General features: G+C 40.8%; 1 protein-coding gene across 12 annotated transcripts in view; it reads left to right on the top strand.

Moving 5' to 3' along the window:
- sash1a (SAM and SH3 domain containing 1a) overlaps positions 1-14063 on the top strand; it is a 162557-nt gene extending 148494 nt beyond the window's left edge. For 10 of the 12 annotated variants that reach the window (XM_080290163.1, XM_026143337.2, XM_026143339.2 and 7 more), the window contains 8 exons: positions 1035-1167; positions 1956-2125; positions 3067-3276; positions 5319-5469; positions 6298-6426; positions 10457-11475; positions 12877-13008; positions 13392-14063. In XM_080290163.1, the coding sequence (XP_080146289.1) occupies positions 1035-1167; positions 1956-2125; positions 3067-3276; positions 5319-5469; positions 6298-6426; positions 10457-11475; positions 12877-13008; positions 13392-13652 (2205 nt within the window). In that variant the 3' untranslated portion in view covers positions 13653-14063. Of the gene's footprint in view, positions 1-1034; positions 1168-1955; positions 2126-3066; positions 3277-5318; positions 5470-6297; positions 6427-6755; positions 7570-10456; positions 11476-12876; positions 13009-13391 lie in introns of those variants that run through there. The other 2 variants (XR_003269839.2, XM_026143342.2) reach the window with 2 other exon arrangements.
- The last annotated feature ends 3810 nt before the right edge of the window (positions 14064-17873 follow it).

The raw sequence follows: 17873 nt of genomic DNA, 5'->3' as shown, positions 1-17873 counted from the left end.
CCTCACATGAGTCATGGAGATACTGGTTGAGGAGGAGTGAAGAAAGATGAATTGCTATGTTACAGTTTGTCAGCTATTTGATAAACCACAGTGCCACCTAGTGGATTTATGAGACACGAACAGCAAATGTTGACCTGTCACTATATAAAAATATATATCACTGCTCCAAAGTTTACCTTCATTTCTCCAAAAGTTGATTCTGTTCATCTGGGCGTAGCGTCTCCCACAAAACGCTACGTCCAGATGAACAGAATCAACTTTTGGAGATTTACTTACCTGGATGATTGAGCATACATCAATATGTTTACCTTCATTTAGAAATCCGTTTGATTTTCAAAGAAATTTTAATCATCTCATAAAGCCTGATGTTTGACCTGCACTAAGGTAAAGGAAGAACATAATAAACTTTATCAAGTAGCACAGTGTGACACTTGGGAGCATGGGAGTGATGCCAGCTGAAAATGGGTCTTCGTACATGTGCTCTTAAAAATCATAAATGACTAAAGCTAAGAACGAGCGGTTAATATTTACATCTTTCTAATCTGTTTTCTTTCAAAAAGAAACAGCACTAAACATTTGACCGACTGTCAATAAAAAGATGTCATGTTTTTATTGTTTTTAGACATTCAAAGCTTAGCTGAGAAGACTTGACCAATAATCAAAGGTTTTTCATCTAGTTGTTACTAATGTGTTCCTCATTTGCTATTCTCATTATGTTTAATGATTTGATTATGGTGTGAATAAATTAATGGGTTCATACTGTTTTTGTTTTTTGCCTCACGCACGCAAATGTTTAACCCCTAAAATTTGATTAATGGCTTAAACAAAAAATGCTGACATTCCCTGTCATACCCTCACCTGCATTTTAACCAAGCTATGATTGTCTCCCTTACGTAATTTTCTTTTTTTTTTTCTTGTTGTTATACGTCCACCTGCTGTTTATCACATGCTTTCGTCTCTTGAATGCAAAATCATTTGTGCCTTTCTCTTCCTTCGTTACACATCTGGATCTCTCCTTTCCATTTGTCTTTTAGTCCAGTCCAGATGCAGCCCCTGGTTCTCCACAATCCCCTCTGCCTGACACAGACTCTCTCGAGAAACCGAAGCTTAAGGCCGGAGGTTCTGTGGAAAGCCTGCGCAGTTCACTCAGCGGACAGAGTTCAATGAGTAAGACTTCTTTTAAAAGAACCTTTATTCAGACAAGGGTTTGACTGTGCAAACAGCTGCTTTCATATTTTTCCTACCCGATTCTGAATAAAAACTGTATTTAGGTTCTTTCAAATCAACAAATAATAAGGACAATTTATGCATTTGCATAGATTTAAACAAAAAAAATAGTTGTTTTGAGGCAGCCACAACACTAGATGGTGCTTATAGCATTTGCTGCTGGCTGGTTCTTCTCTGCTTCAGTTATGATTTTTGTGGCATGATTATACCCAGACCTACCACCTGATCCTTGTGTTATGGCCTTGGAGTTTTCAATTTTTTTTTCTTTTAATCTCTTTAGCTATTTCATTTAATTACATTATTTGGAGTCTTCAACCTTGTGTTTTTTTGTGAAAAAAACAAATGCACTGCATCACTTCAAGCTGTGGCTGAAATGAAGACTTGGCCAAGTTTCAGTGAGCCACAGAGCAGACACACAGGCCAGCATATGGTAATGATTAGACAGGAAGTCTTAGCTCTCATATTCCCACACGTCGACATGATTTCAACACACTTCACTCAGAATCAGAGGGAATGTGTTGTTTTTCCCAATAGTTTGTAATACAAGTGATGAAAACCCAGTTTTAAAGTTTCAATCACTGTAAAAAGTAAAGCTACCTGTTACCTATTGTCATGGTTATTGATGTAGAGTGTAATGGAAGGCCTGCACTTTTATTTCGAGAAGTTTAGTAATGGATTTATAGGCAACTATTTTGTAGCTTTTAACTATTTTGCCTCTCTATGCTCAGGTGGTCAGACGGTGAGCACCACCGACTCATCAACCAGTAACAGAGAAAGCGTGAAGTCGGAGGACGGCGATGACGAGGAGCCTCCTTATAGAGGACCATTCTGTGGCCGTGCCAGAGTCCATACAGACTTCACTCCTAGCCCCTACGATACGGACTCCCTCAAACTGAAGGTATTATTGGACACTGACAGTAGTGTGCAAAAGTTTTGAGCCACCCTTCATATCTCTGTTTTTCTACTGTGGAGCCAGATTTTCTTTTCATTTTTTATAGTGGTCTTGAGCAGTAGTTCTCCAAATTGTCTGAAGGTGTTTCTTTGGACAGAATGAGCAGCTGTTTTTTTCACTCCTTTTGAGTCCAGTGTTAGTCTAGTTATTGTTGGTTGTTTTACAACTTAACACTGACTTATCGATCACCTGAGCATCCTAACTCAAGGCATGAGCCAGTCTAACAGCCTGTCACAATAACCCATAATGTGTTCCCATTTCTGTAGCGGACTCTCAGTAATAATAACAAAATAATATTTTTACCCAAACAAGCTGATTCTCAAAGCGTTATTATCTTGGCATAACCCGGCATGGTGTGCAGTGTTCCCCTAAAAAATTGGAGGAAATTCCTCAAGCGGAGGACACAAGAAATGGTGAAACTAAATAAAATATCTAGCGCAGATGAACAGTATCGGAAAGTCGTTTCTTTAAGAAATAGGAAAGAATCCAGCAAAGATCTGGCACTGCACATCTGTAAGGTGCGATGATTTGGGACTGCATTTTAGCCGGCGGTGCTTGGCATCATGTCTCAACTGATGGAATTATGCACGCAGAAAACTGCAGCCCTATTCTGACTTATCAGAAAAGCATCTGCTCTATTTTCAGCATGAGAATGAGCACGAACAAAACACACAATGGATGGATGGCTCAAGACTTTTGCACAATACTGTATGCTGCCTTGTAACTCTGAAAGTTTTTCTACTATAATCTATTTACAGATGTAATAATAGGCTTTCAGCATATTCCTTGCCCTCACAGAGACATTGAATCCTCTATCAGCCAAAGCGGTTTGAAACCTCAGGGTCAAATTTAAAATGTCATGCTCAGCTAACTTATCTTTTCTCCAGCGTGGGGATGTGATTGACATCATCAGCAAGCCTCCAATGGGAACGTGGATGGGCCTGCTGAACAACAAAGTAGGCACCTTCAAGTTCATCTATGTGGATGTGCTGACTGAAGAAGAGGAGAAGCCCAAAAGGCCAGTTCGGAGGAGGAGGAAGGGCCGGCCACCCAAACCCACTTCAGTGGAGGAGCTACTGGATCGTATCGATCTCAAGGTACATTACCAGCCAGATTTTGCCATGTATTGAAAGTGAAGTGGCTTTAATGTAAAAAGTTACGTTCGCTGGTTGCAATCAGTCGGCTGTCTTAACTGGATAATAAGCCCACCCATCTGGCACTTCGGTAAAAGCAAACAAATGCTTTGAAGCAAATGAAAATATTGTGTTAGGCAAATATCTCAAGCACATTTGCAGACAAGCGAAGATAAATATAGTATATCTAATTACAGGCTGCACAGCTTTGGATGTTTGATTTGCCACTGACGCATAAACATTAACACCCACACTGTGACTGCCACACCCCGACAAATAGTTCGCATCTTTCATCAAAACCTACACATCACTGTGAGCGTGATATCATTTCCTCCCACCCGGGCAGCCAGCAGGCCTCACTTCCCCAAATAGAGAGAGAAGTTTTGTGTGTTGTCTCTTTCATCCCATTCCAATTTGGTGGCCAAGCCGCAGATTAAAGATTAATGCTACTAAGCTGTGAATCTGGCTCTTATAAGTGCATCAGAGTGCTCATGTCCTCCCAGATTTGTGCAGTGGGGAACGGATGTTATACATGATATACAACCACAGTGCATTCATTTTTTCAGGTGGTTTAAATGGCAAAGAAAACGTGAGAAATAACTTCAAGCTCAACATTTTTCTCGATCTCTCCTTTTAGCCTGCCATGTCATCTTGAGCCCAGTAGCTAGAAACCTAAAAAGTGAAAGTTGGTTAGTGAATAAGGAAAAAAGACAAAATAATCCATTATCTTCAGATCATTTTTGGCTACCTCAGTGGCAGTTTTATACTAGATGTAAATCAATTGTAGTGAATGCCTCAGTAATCTTTTATAGTTCCAGCCTTTCTCAGGTTTTCCTCCGTTGCAGTATCCATCCCAGCAGGATAAGCTATCTAAGCACTAAATATTCTAAAATTGAGCTGTCACAGGCCAAAGTAGTAGTATTACTTTGTGTTTTTGGAACTTCTAGGCCAACATTTGGTTACACTGGAAAATCAGATTTCAACAGGGCCTCTCTGTAACTGAAGTGTAAATCTCCTCATCCCTGTTGTTTTCCACCAGTGGACTCTGCCAAATAGTCTTCGGATGTGGAGCGTGTTTACATATTTCAGCTGGCACAAAAACACGAAAAAATTGGTGAATGAGAGGAGCCAGCTGCCTGTGTTTGTGTTAGTTGGTGGTCCTTTGTTTAGTCCCGCATCATCCAGCAGAAACGGGACAGACCAACCTAGTTCTCTGCCCTGGACTCCAGCGCTGTAATTGATGGTCTTGCTCATGACACACGGTCTCAATATTTGTCCAACAAAAACGTGTGGGTCGCACAGGCGTGGAACCGAGCGATATTCAAAGTGGAAGCGGTCGCTGTGTTGCTGTCAGTGGACTTTGCGCTCACACGGGGTGTATCCCAAAATAAAATCAAAAAAACTTTCATTGTGTCACTTCAGATAACACAGTGGTTTGAGTGACTTGCTTTAGTGTGTGTTTGTGTTGGTGGGTAATACATTGACATCTGTGGTTGAGAAGTATTTTGATGAAACTCTTTGAACCCTCACTTGTTCCCACGTGTGTTGGTTTCCTTTTCAAAATCTTGCTTGCCATTTTGGTCACAGCCAGCTGTGGCCATGTTCTCCACGATGGTGATGCTAGCTCGCTCGTTTATTATTATTTTTGGCCTCATATATCTGTCACCATTTCAAAAGTTGCGCTACATTAAAATGTGTCGACAGATTAGCAGCCATAACAGAATTAGCTGTGGCGTAATGTGATTACATGGCACCAAAAATATCAAAATAGCAGTTCAGATGTTGCCCTGCAGTTTAAAAATGGAGACAGGAAATTATGAGCAGATGAAAAGTATCTGTTGTACAGAAGTTCTTCTTTTTGTTTTTGTTTTTTCAACCTGGTGAATTTTATGCTTCTGCTCCTGGTCGTGTGACTGAGATCAGTGTATTTTTCTTTAGTCTGCTGCATTTATTTTATTTGGTCTTTAAACAGCCTCGAGCTTAGCTTGTTGCTTTCTCTTGAATAGGATTACATGCCCACTTTCTTGTTCAATGGCTACGAGGACCTGGACACGTTCAAGTTGCTGGAAGAAGAGGACTTGGATGAACTGAACATCAGCGATCCTCAGCACAGAGCTGTACTGCTCACTGCAGTGGAGCTGCTGCAGGAGTATGACAGTAAGTAGACCGTTTAGACTGTTTCCATGAGTTTATGTTTTTGATTGTGGTTTTTTTATATAAGGACATCTTCATGTAACCTCAAAATATTGTTGTGTGCCAGAGTTTTTAGGATAACAGTGAAGGAAACCTGACAAACTGAAATATAAATTTAGATTTATGGAGCAGCAGATTACAGGAGCCAAACAGGGAAAGGGAAATCTGAAGGAAGTGACTAAAAAGTGGTCCCTCGTTTATCGCGGGAGTTACGTTCTAAAAATAACCCGCGATAGGTGAAATCCGCGAAGTAGCCAATTATTATAGATGTTTTAAGGCTGTAAAACCCCTCACTACACACTTTATACAGTTTTCTCAGACAGACATGAACATTTTCACACTTTTCTCTCTTGCTTAAACACTCTGAAAGTTCAAACCTTCGTAGAAAAATAAGTCCAGTATTATAGAATGAAACCAAAACATTTCGTCGACATTGTTGTTTGTTGGGGAGAAAACTTAAATACAACATACACTACAGCACTTCAGAGTCACACTGCCAGCGATCGAAGACTTATGTAAACTTGACAAGCTGAACGCATTCTGTACTGTATAGGAGACACGGCACGAGATTGATTGACAATGGTCTGCAGCCAATCAGGACACAGAACACAATGCGCTGTTAAAAAAAAAAAAAAGGCATTCAAAATTGCACAAAAAAAAAATCAGCAAAACAGTGAAAGGTGAACTGTGTTATAGCGAGGGACCACTGTATGTATTATGTATATATTATGAGAAAATAATACTTTAAAGTACAAGGAAATCATTTGCCTTTCTGTGACTTTCTGTGAGCAGGTAGCAGCGATCCAGAGCGCAGTGGAATGTCAGGTTCCCAGGAAAAGCTGCTGCTGGAGGGTCGGAGCATAGTGGGAGACTCCCCACGGGATTCTGGGTGCTACGAGAGCAATGAGAACCTGGAGAATGGTAACGCTTGCTTTACTTAGTTTATGCCACCATTACCCAAAGCCCACTGGGTATTAGGCTAACTAAGGCCTATTCTTGTTCTACTCTAGTCCTAGTACCACAGTGACTCCTTTGCCCTTTTCCTGTCTGGACCTTCACCTCTCTCCATCACTTGTATTGCACTGCATCTTAACACCCTGACCATGTCACTCCTTTGAATTAGCATCTTCCTAAAAGCTCATCTTTCCATCTGCCTTACCTTCCCCCAATCTTTACAAAGCCCTTATTCACTTCAGACACTTTTACTGTGCTTGCACTCTACTTTCTTCACCACTCTTTTCATCTTATAGGCATTCTTTATCATCAGTGCCTAAGTCCAGTTGTAACTGAGAAGGAGCCAAGCCCCAGACCACTAAGCCTAGTCCACCCCACAATACTGGGAACACAGAGGGGGACGCGCTCCCCAATGCACAAAACCGTTCTGAAGAGAACAAAATCACTGCCCACTCATGGACTCTGCTTCCCAACTGTCTCACCTGTGGGCGCAAGGCCTGTAGGTGGATACGAGGAAGACAATTGTGAGCTCAGAGAATATTTCTGTTGAGTGTTTCTAATCCAGATATAAACTTGCAGAGTAGTTTGCCAGTGCACGCTTGAGCTTTCTTGCAGTGCTGATTCTCTCAGCCGATTGAAATTTAGACAAATTTAACAGTCAGATGTCAGATCACAGCTAGCAGCTCATCTTATCATCACCGATTCATTGTTTTATTTGTTTTGTTTATAGCGACCATATTGCACAGTCATATACAGTATGTGCCTAAAATGATGTGGATGAAAACATTTTCAAACTATAGTGCAGTTTTGTTGTTTTTCTTAGAGGTTTGGGGTCTTATTTTTCCAATCGATTGTGTACGTGTTGAGACTGGTCTCTGCAAAAGACTGTATTCTTCCTCCACACGTAGGATCATTTTAACAGCTCAAACACTCACCGATTACTGCTTTTTTTCTGTATCTGTATGGCCCCAGTGTAACTACTGGTTTCCCTTTTATGTACATATATGTTGTTAAGGCTGAAGAGCAAAGCAAAGCTTAAATCTCTACTCTTGCAGTCTGCAAGAGTAGAGATTTAAGCTGTGGAATAAAACCACTTCTCTGATTAAAAAAGGACTCTGGTGCTGCTTGTTTGATTTCTGTTTCGCCTTTTTTGTCTGTTTTTCCTTTCATGCCTCTAAACGCTGTTCACAAACTAGCTCCTTAACAATTAGTAAACACTCTGCATTTCTTCTTGTGCTTTCAGGGCTCCACAGCTGTTCTCTCGGTACAAATCAGTAAGGGAAAAGTAGTCATTTTGTATTATTAGTATTGTGTAATCTAATGCAATTATTATTATTAATTTAAGATTTAGACCTGATACTAGATTTTCATATTTTCTCATGCAACATGCAATACTGTGCTAAAGTTTTGAGCCACACGCTTGTTTTTTGTTTTAAATATTTTGCCAGGAAATAGATGCTGTGATTTATAGAAATATGTGCAAACATATGTGGAAATACAGTTTTTGCCTTATATAATTCTAAAAAGCTTTAAAGTGAATTTGATATGGCTGCTTTTATTCTTAAACACAGCCTGAACTCTCTTAGACAAGCTGTTCCTGTCATTACTGTCAGTCTTCAATAGTTCTCCAGCCTTCTTGAAAGACATTAAAAGCTCTTCTTTGGATGTTCGCTGCCTTTTGTTCCAGTCTTGTTAAGATGATCCCACACTGCTTCAGTAATGTTAAGGTCTGGGCTCTGGGGATGCCAATCCATGATTGATAGCGTTTCATTGGGTGTGTTTGCAATCACTAAAATGCTGAAAAATGAAGCTGTTGCCTAAACCTGACAGTACTTTTAACCATTCATAGTTCCATCATTTTTGACAAGATCCCTGATGCATCTCTTAGTTCCTGTGTCGGGTCTTTGCTGGATATCTTAAGGACATGAGTTTCAGATGCTATTCATCTGCTGTACATATTCTTTTGGGCCTACCACTTCTTGTGTCTTCCACTTGTCCGGTTTCCTTATTTTTAAGGACACACTGCATTCAATGCTGAGATACATTTGATTTCCTGCCTATCAAACTTTTATCTTTGAAGTTCCTGTTGGATCTGCAAAACATTTACACAGGCCCGTTTAAAATTGGTTCTTTCTCAGTTGTCAGTTATGTGTAGACACAACACTAGTTCATCCTTTGAGTCGGGTGCCTTTTTGTGCTCGTCTGACTCACTAAACTCAAAAAAAATCTGAACCTGGTCAGGTATTGAAAAAGCAGTCAATGTCCAAAGAAAAAATATGCCCCAAAATCTGGAGAGCTATTGCTCAAGGCCATTTTTAAAAGCTATAAGAATGTCTGGCTCCTTCAGGGCAAAATATAAAAATAAAAGTGGTGGCTCAAGACTTTTGCAAAGTACCGTAATTAAAACAATTAAATCTGAATCTGGTAAATTTTGAGAAAAATGTGAATGAATACTTTTTAGGAGTAAATAATAGTATCCGGCATGTTATCTGGTATTTTATGACTTTTTATATCAAAATAAACTTGGTAGTAGTTACTATTAGAGGGAATGGGAAAGGCTTCCATTTCTTTTAAAGGATGTTTCCAACGTAAAGAATAGATTCATTAATATGCTATTGTATATTAATGAGTATTTCTGAATATTTATTTATCTAGAGTATTGGCAAAGGGCAGCATGAATTTTTATAATGGAAGATAACTCAAAACCAACCAACAGATGTCATTTAAACTTTATAATTTTGGGGAAAACGTCACTGTAGAGCCCTGAATGTCTGCTCTTCTTTAACATTCTGATTCCTCTGTATAGATGCAGCAGATCTTCCTCCAATCATTAAATAACTCGGTTATTAAAATACTCCTTTAATGCATTAATTAATGCTGGCTAAAAATATTATTTATAATATGTAATGTGTGTGTGTATGTGTATCATGAGTGCACACAGAACTTTTTTTAACTGTATTTTTTTTATTAAACAAATCTTTTTGGGGGCATCAATGCAGTCTATTAAGGTATTTTCCCCCAAAAATGACTGAATGCCCAAACACATTTTCAGCTTATATTTCATTTATAATCTGAAAGATGCTAAATTAGTCACAGAACAGAGTTCAGCCAGTTACCTGTTTCCCATCTGTGTGCCGCTGTCACAGCAAAGTATAGTATCCTGACTAAAGAAATAATTAAATTTAGAGATTGTAATTAAGAGTGATGCAACGGTATGTGCATAATTATGCAATTATGTATTTAAAGGTATAGCTTACCATCCTTTTTAACCTTCGTAGTCAGTCAACAAACCTTTCTGATACACATGAGAACTGTTGAAGCATTTCTTGGGATTTCATCTATTGAACTCCTTCCTGTCATTCCACTGTTGAGTTGCACTATATGGCTCTCATCCATTTCATTCATCCATTTTGCTCTGTAAACCAAAGGATATATGGTAAGTTACTTCATACTTTTGTTCCAAGGCTTTTGAAGTCCCCTGTTCAGGCAGCTTTCTTTGGGGTTATTTCTATAGTGCCAACAAAAGTTCATGAATCAGAACACTTATCTTCATATCTCATCTTTAGAAGCCCTGTCTGCTTTTGACTGGCTAATGTTGTAAGGATATGATGTTTCTATCAGTTTTATTTTTTTTATTTAGTTTTCAGACCCACAGGAAAGTGAGTATTGGTGTTAATTCATTTTTTTCCTCTAATAAATTTTTCTTCATTTTTGCAAAAAGTCATCACAGAGGACAGCAAATGTCTGTGGTGCAATAAATGGACAAATTGGAGTCCTGCAGTGTGCAAGCTGCTGAATTTTTACAGACATAAAAATGTAAAACAGTTGGGAGGAAAGGCAGCCAAGACAGTAAAGAACACTCATGCTGAGTCATGCACGGTATTTGCATGAATAGAGTATTTATATTAGCGCAAGTCTTTCCATGAGAAGTGGAAGAGTGAGAAACCTTGGAAACTATCTAGAGTTCAAAGCTAAGAGAATTTTTTTTATTTTCCAGGTAAAAGCAGGAAAGCAACCAGTCATTTTTCAGCAGGACACCAGTCTCCAGATTACCCAACACTGCCCATGACTCTTTCTACAGAGGCTCTTCAGCAGAACAGCAAAAATCAGCGCACAAAGTTTCCAAAAAGTTTCTTCATCAAGCCCTCCCTTAAGGGCTTCAACCTGCTCGGGCTGCGAAAAGCCCAAAGACGGTCTCCAATCCCAGCCAGCCGCAGCTGCGAGGACCTTGATGGTCCCCCGCAGCCCACCGGACCCTGGAAGCGCTCCCACTCTCTGGGAGATCTGCAGAACTTTGAGCAGAAGAACGATCTCAGTGTGGAGCTTAAGCTTAGTAAGGAAATACCCAAATCAGGCAAAACTAGCCCCATCAAGCCCTGTAGAGACGCCGTTTCTCCAGCTCAAAATGGGACTCCAACGGTTAGTCCTAAAGGAAGGGCTGATAGGCCGCCAGTACCCTCACAGCTTCGCCTACGCTCTTCTTGTCCAACATCAATGTCCTCCAACCCTCCAGAGCCCCTTTCCAGCCCCACTCCAAGTCCTCCTGATTCTAGTGCTAGTGGGGAGAGGGTGATGCGGACTCACCCCAAAAAGCCTCCCATCCCTCCCCCTGTACCTGCAAAGAAATCTAGAGAGAGACTAGCCAATGGCCTTCGTCACCCCCCTCTCTCCCTTCCCTCCTCGCCATCCCCTACCGCCTCGCCTACCCACTCCTTCAATCGCTCTCAACCCAGCAGCCCTATAATCCGCAGCCCTGGCCTGAGTGCCCCTGCTCTGCCTCCCAAGACCCCAAGTACTCCAGCCAGTCCATGTGCCACCTCATCAGCCTCATCCATGGGCGAGGAATCCGGCACTCCACCAGCGGTGCACCCTCCCTGGCTCTCGGATCTTGGAGGCAAGATGGCTGTTACGAGGAAACTTTCCCATACCAAGATAGGTCCTGATCTTTTTACCCTCCTGGAGCAACGGCTGCAGAGTGAGGGCATTGATCTTACCGAGGAGCCCTACTCTGACAAGGTTAGTTAAGCATCATCTAAAACATGAAAAGTTACCTCATATTTTACATTACAAATTACATTTTACTTTCACTGGTGATAGATGAATTTATAACCAGTTCAGATACCATTAAAATGAAGGGTGACAGTTTAACATTGAATCATTAAAAAGCTTAAAACTGGTTTCCTTCAGTAACTGTTTGTTCTTGAAGCAGAAGTTTTTGTGCTGAAAAATAGATGTACACACACAGATAGGATATTTGGTTTTTAAAAAGAATCGCATCCTTTTCAGTGCTCAAGAAAAATATTTGATTTATAAAAATCCAAACCACCTTCAGGCCATACTTTTCTGGCGTCAGGGTCTTTTGGTTCAGCATTGTAACATGCCTAACTTAACTCAGTCATAATTTTACCGAAGCTCTGATCCAAATAATTTTGTGTTCAGGGCAAAAACATGAGCAGCTTGCTTTTGGAACTTGGTTTAAAAATAGACGCTAATAGAGTCTAGAGTCTGTGTGTTTCTCATTGTGTGCGCATGCCGTTTTATATCTAAAGGCATTTATTTGTGAGTGTGGGTGGGTGAGGGTGTGTGTGTGTGTGTGTGCATGCGCAATAATAAATATGCTGGAGCTGAGAAGGAAAGACTGTGGCTTGAGTCTCACTATGATGCGGTTCAGACTGTTAAGTTTATGGGCTGAATCTTACTGAAGGCAGACGGGGTTATAAAACCTCCTGGCTCTTGCCAGACCCCAGGCTGGGCCCCTTGAACATGTTGGAGCCCCCAGCACTGGCAAGAAAACAACACATATGCAAACAGAGGCATCAAGTGATGAGGTGAGAAGTGGGGCCCTCGACCACAGCAGAGCTCTGCTGGATTCCTGTTAGTCATAAGTGGACTGGCAGAGACATGAGAGGCGCATTGTTGTCTTACTAGCAACGTGTGCCAGTGCGCCTTGAGGCTTCACTCTGGCTGTCAGAAGTCAGTTAGGTAACTTAATGAATGATTTAGATTATGAGTGAATCAGTATCTACAGATTTCAGTGAAGGAGGGCGTTAGGGCATGGCTAGTAGAGATTGTAGGGGGGGGGGGGAAAGAAGATGAAAGTGTTTTGCGATTTGATGGAGCAGCATAGCAAAGTTTTGAATGAAGGTAGGAAATAGGACAGGACCCAGGGGTTCATACATTCCTGGTGAAGGAGCAGATGGACACTTTTGGATGACACTGATGTTGGAAATGGGGAGGAGGTGATTTGCATGAATAGCTGTCTAAAAGGTCAAATGAAAGAATAGACGTTTCAAAGAACAGGAACGCATTTGCTTATTGATTTTAGAAGGCGTTTAATGATACTAGCTTTAAGTGGTTTCAAAGTGTTGTTCTCTCCTAGCCATATTCAATGTCTTTCTCACAACTTTCCTCCTTCAGCACGGCCGATGCGGCATCCCCCACCCGCTGGTACAGCGTTACTCCGAGGATCTGGAGCAGCCAGTCAAAGACGTGGCGTCTACCATAGACCAGCTCAGAGTCAAAGAGCTCCGTAAACAACACCGCATGGCTGTAAGGGAACAATAATTATCCTGAGTGTTTCGATAGAGTCCACTTTTGGGCAATTTTATGCATTTTAGTGTGAGATAAATGCTGTGAGGCTTTTCTGAAATGTAACAATGAAGCCTGGAAAATTGGTCAGTTCGAAGGACCAAAAGCCATTGTTGGGGTGAAGTGCAAATTACGGTTGTTTGGCTATCTAATGGTCCAGCTAAATGTGGAAATAATAAAGGGAATGGCTATGTAATTACTGTTATGAAACAACAGTAAAAGCACTAAAGATGTTAATAGAGCCTCATGAGTTGTTCAGAAACAGAGCTTTCGGGCCAAAGTTGCCTACAAAATGCACCATCATCCTGTGAAACTAATGATTTTTAAACCACTGTGTCACTCAGATCCCCTCTGGAGGTTTGACGGAGATGTGCCGAAAGCCTCCCACCTTAGGAAACATCAGCACAGTCTCCGATTGGCTCATCTCCATCGGCCTACCCATGTACTCCACAACTCTGGCAACAGCAGGGATTGACACGCTGAGCCGCGTGGCCTTGTTAACCGAGAGCAGTGCGTGGGAAGCTGGGGTGCGGGACGAACGTCACGTCCGCCGCCTGATCTGTGAGGCGCGATCGGTCCACGCACACAGAGAGGTTCAGTCGTAATCATGCTGGTGGAGTCGAGTCTCATCAACTCACTGATCCGCACCATCTCGTGGTCAGTAGGTGGCCTTGGGTAAATTGGCCCTCACGGCACTACAGCGTTTCTTCTCGCACATGTTAAAGACATATCCTGCTCTCTGATTTTTTTTTCCTTTCTCTTTTATCACGCTGTCTTTTTTCCAAATGTTTACGACATCGAGGAGTTCCTCCAAACAGCCAAGACAAGATATCAGATGCCTTTAAAAGAAAAAAGACAAAAAAGACTGTAGACTCACTGTGTGGGATGACTTCCATTCTGAAGACATCTCCCAAAGTCTTAAAATAAAGACTTGGATCTGCCTTTAAGGATGATAGCACACAGGGTTTTTTTTTTTTTTTTTTTTTAAGGATGGATTTTTTTTTTTAAAAAGAAAACCAAGAAAGACTATTTTCTGCATATTTCATAAGTGCTTCATTTTTCATCTGTCGTGTGGCAGAGGCAACTTAATCTGAGGGTCATTTAAGGAAGTAGCTCAGCCAAAGCGACATAATTCGATGTTTGCTTCCCACTAATAGTTTCACGATGACGCGACACATTTAATATCTGGACTGTTAATCGACTAAATACACACACCAAACAATGGCTTCGAGGTGGCTTATTTTGTGTCATGCTTATATATTGTAGCATAGTGCACATCTTAATTTCAAAATGACTCGTGTTAAAATTTGTGTTTTGCATTTTGATCGTTGCGGGCTTACTTCGAGCCCACCCTGTCATTTTATAGTTCTGTATTTTATACTTTACCCTTTCACAACAATATCCTGGATGGGCACTTTGCTCTTATATAACGTCTTAAAGAAAGCTCTGTTTTGCTGTAGAATTTACAATCACCTCTCGCTGAAATAATACATTCCCTGGTGTGTCAACGGACCTTTTAAGTTGCCTTACCATTATGATTGAGGAGCTACAAAGACTGAGACTGAACTGTGGCATATATCCTATACTATACATATTATACATGCATTCTCAACTAGATCATTTCACTGATATACATGGATGTGGAGCCCAGAACATGTTTCTAAGTGATTGAAGTGTTCATTCCAGTGAAGCCAGGCTAATACCACAACACCACAGGCTTGCCACAGGCATGACCATTGCTTGCTGAACATCTCTGGACCATATTAAAACACACTGACTGTACGCGTTACAGAGGGGTTATGGAACCGGGAAGCACGAAGACACAGCTGACGTCTGGGCTGTCAGGTCCCGAATTTACTGGACTGTCGACAATGGCTGCAGCGTTGAGGAATTTAAATCATAGCAGAACAATAAGCTGTGTGGGATGTATTTTCTTTTCTTCAAATCAATGCTAGTATGAGTTGTCAAACAGTTAAAAGGAATGGTCGATGCAAGCTGTCACATCAGGTGAAAAGCTGACCTCCGTGTTCAGAAAAACAAGTTTTAAAATTCAGGGAAATGCTGAGCGAGGTCGGCCTGAGGGGGGAGGGAATCTTGGGATCAAAAACACAACTGAAACTATCCAGAATCTCATTAGTCTTTCGTTTGCGCAGGCTAAATGAAACTGAACAAATAAATATTATTTCTCTCCCTCCCTTTTTATTTCTAACAGTTATAACTTTTGTAGCCAGAATCAAGCTGATGACTTACTTCATTTCATTAATCGAAATTCTGAACAACAGTTACTCCAAAATTTAGAGGTTATGTTTTGCAGTGGGCACTTGGCAGGCAGATGGATCGATGGATATACGATGCCTTTTTTCCTCTCAATCAAAGTGGTGCTCTGGGCTAAGTGAGGAGAGGGGGTCGTTAGTAGAAGACCCGAAAAGTGTTTTGTAAAGATTGAAAATACTGACACTGTAAATGCACTTTAGATGGTCTAACTGTTTTATAGGCAAAAATTGGCTACATTTTGTTCACAGGTCCATTAATGGACAACTTTGTCAGGTAATGTAAAGAGTTTCAAAGGGGTTATGCTGGTATTTTAATGTAGTATTGAGTTCCCAATGCCAAGTTTAATTCAACTGAGTTCCAGTTACTCACTTCCAGTTTGTTTTGCAACCTAAATTCTTAATTACATATATGAAATGCTTAGCAGAAGTTGCACATTCTGTATATGTAATTGATATTTAAATAACTTATTTTTTGCTTTTTTTTTTTTCATGTCATCTTGTAATTAGCTGTATTATATGAATAGCAATACCTTCCTGCGTAATGCATATTGCTTTAGCCAGTAAGGAGCGACAGTATGTATTGTAAAATATGTGTACAAATAATTTTATTTGGTTTTCATCTACCTAATGATTGTCCATACAGATTTGCCTGTGTATTGAAACAACAAAAGCAATGTCCATAACTATTTGTCATTCTGAAATATAATAAACTGTTTCTTGCAATGACTGTGGCCTGCTCATTGCAACTATACAGCTGTACCCACAAAGGCAAAGTAGTGGAAAGCTATGTGTAAGCTATACACTGGCTTTGGGCCTGTGTGCTGGACTGTTGAGATCTGTTTTAAATATATATTAAAACAATAACCTAAAAAAACCAAAGACCCAAGACTTGCACTGTACTGAGCGCATTTTGTTTTTAGAGAACTTGCTTGTGCCACAGAAAACTAATAAAGAGGCAAGAGATGATCTGTTATCATGTTTGGAATTGGCAGATCTGAATAACCTCATGTAGATACTATAATGCCAAAGGCTCAGTTGGCAGAACTCTGTAAAGACAAGGAGCTTAGAAACAGTGTCTTTTGTCTGGCTCATAATGCCTCATTTCAAAAACTATACACACATCAGCTCATGACAACAAGATCCAAAGCAAATTTGTTCTGCAGGCAGTCTGTCTAGCCTTTGTTGCAGTGCAGCTGTTGACAGCGAAAGCGCACTGAGGTTTTCCAGTCTTATTCATGTTGAGGAGTCACAAATGGATAAAGAGCAGAGTGTAAACCCCGGTTTGGTTATATGTCCCCCCCCCCATCCCTGTCGATGACTGCATGCGTCATTTGGGAGTCGATTTTACTTGCATGGCAGTCATCTCGGCTCATGTCTATCTTTCTTCAGAGTGAAAACGCAGCTAAACAAGCATTTCCTTCAAGATGGATAAGATCAAAAATATGTGATGGCTGCAAAAGAAACCCTCCAACAAATAAGCAGCAACAGTTCAACAATCTCTTATAGTTTTATAGTCTTATAGTTATACTTTATGCCTACCCGACTCAATGTCAGAAAGAACCACTGCTCATTGAAACTGACATATTTCAGGGGGAAAGGTTTACAGTGAACCTTGTCTGCTTTAGCTGATTTGCCATTATTCTGAATCACTTCTCTTTCCAAGCTTTTGAATGGATGCTGTATAACTTCATCTTGCCACAGCCTATAATGAAAGCTCCCTAAGATCCTGAGGGATTCTTGATAGAACAATCCACCATACATGATACCTCATTGGCCATTTTATTAGGTACACATCTAACCATGCACTTATGCGTCAGCATATCAATGTATTTAGGTGTGCAGTATTCAGAAATTGCTGCTCTACTGGGATTTTTTCACATAACCATCAATAGGTCCTAATAATAGAAAATATCCGGTGAGCAGAGTTCTCTGGGTAAAAATGTCTTGTTTAGGTCAGAGGATAGCCAGACTGCTTTGGGCTGATAAGTAGAAACTGTTAAAGTGCAGAAGACCATCTCTGAACAGACAACATGTGTAAGACCAACTGAGTGTCATTTCTGTCAGCTAAGATCAAGAAATCCAGGCCACAATTCACACACGTTCACCAAAAATTGGCTGATCTGATGATTCTTGATTTAAAGTAAACATAAAACCATGGCTCCGTCATGCCTTGTATCAACAGTTCAGGCTGCTGCTGGTGGTGTAATGGTGTAGGGCAGGGGAACTCCAGGCCTCAAGGGGCTGGTGTCCTGCAGGTTTTAGATGTGTCCTTGATCCAACACAGCTGGATTAAATGGTTAAATTACCTCCTCAACATGTCTTGAAGTTCTTCAGAGACCTGGTAATAAACTAATGATTTGATTCAGGTGTGTTGACCCAGGGTGATATCTAAAACCTGCAGGACACCAGCCCCTTGAGGCCTGGAGTTCCCCACCCCTGGTGTAGGGAATACTTCCTTGGCACTCTTTGAGCCTTTTGGTACTATTTTAGCATTCTTTAAAAGCCACAGCCGACATGAGTATCATTACTCACCACAGCGTACCCATCTTCTGA

The sequence above is a fragment of the Astatotilapia calliptera genome, chromosome 15 (assembly GCF_964374335.1).
Source record: "Astatotilapia calliptera chromosome 15, fAstCal68.1, whole genome shotgun sequence".
Classification (NCBI taxonomy): Eukaryota; Metazoa; Chordata; class Actinopteri; order Cichliformes; family Cichlidae; genus Astatotilapia; species Astatotilapia calliptera.
The sequence above is the reverse complement of the archived record's forward strand: the minus strand, read 5'-3'. Positions and strand labels throughout refer to the sequence as shown.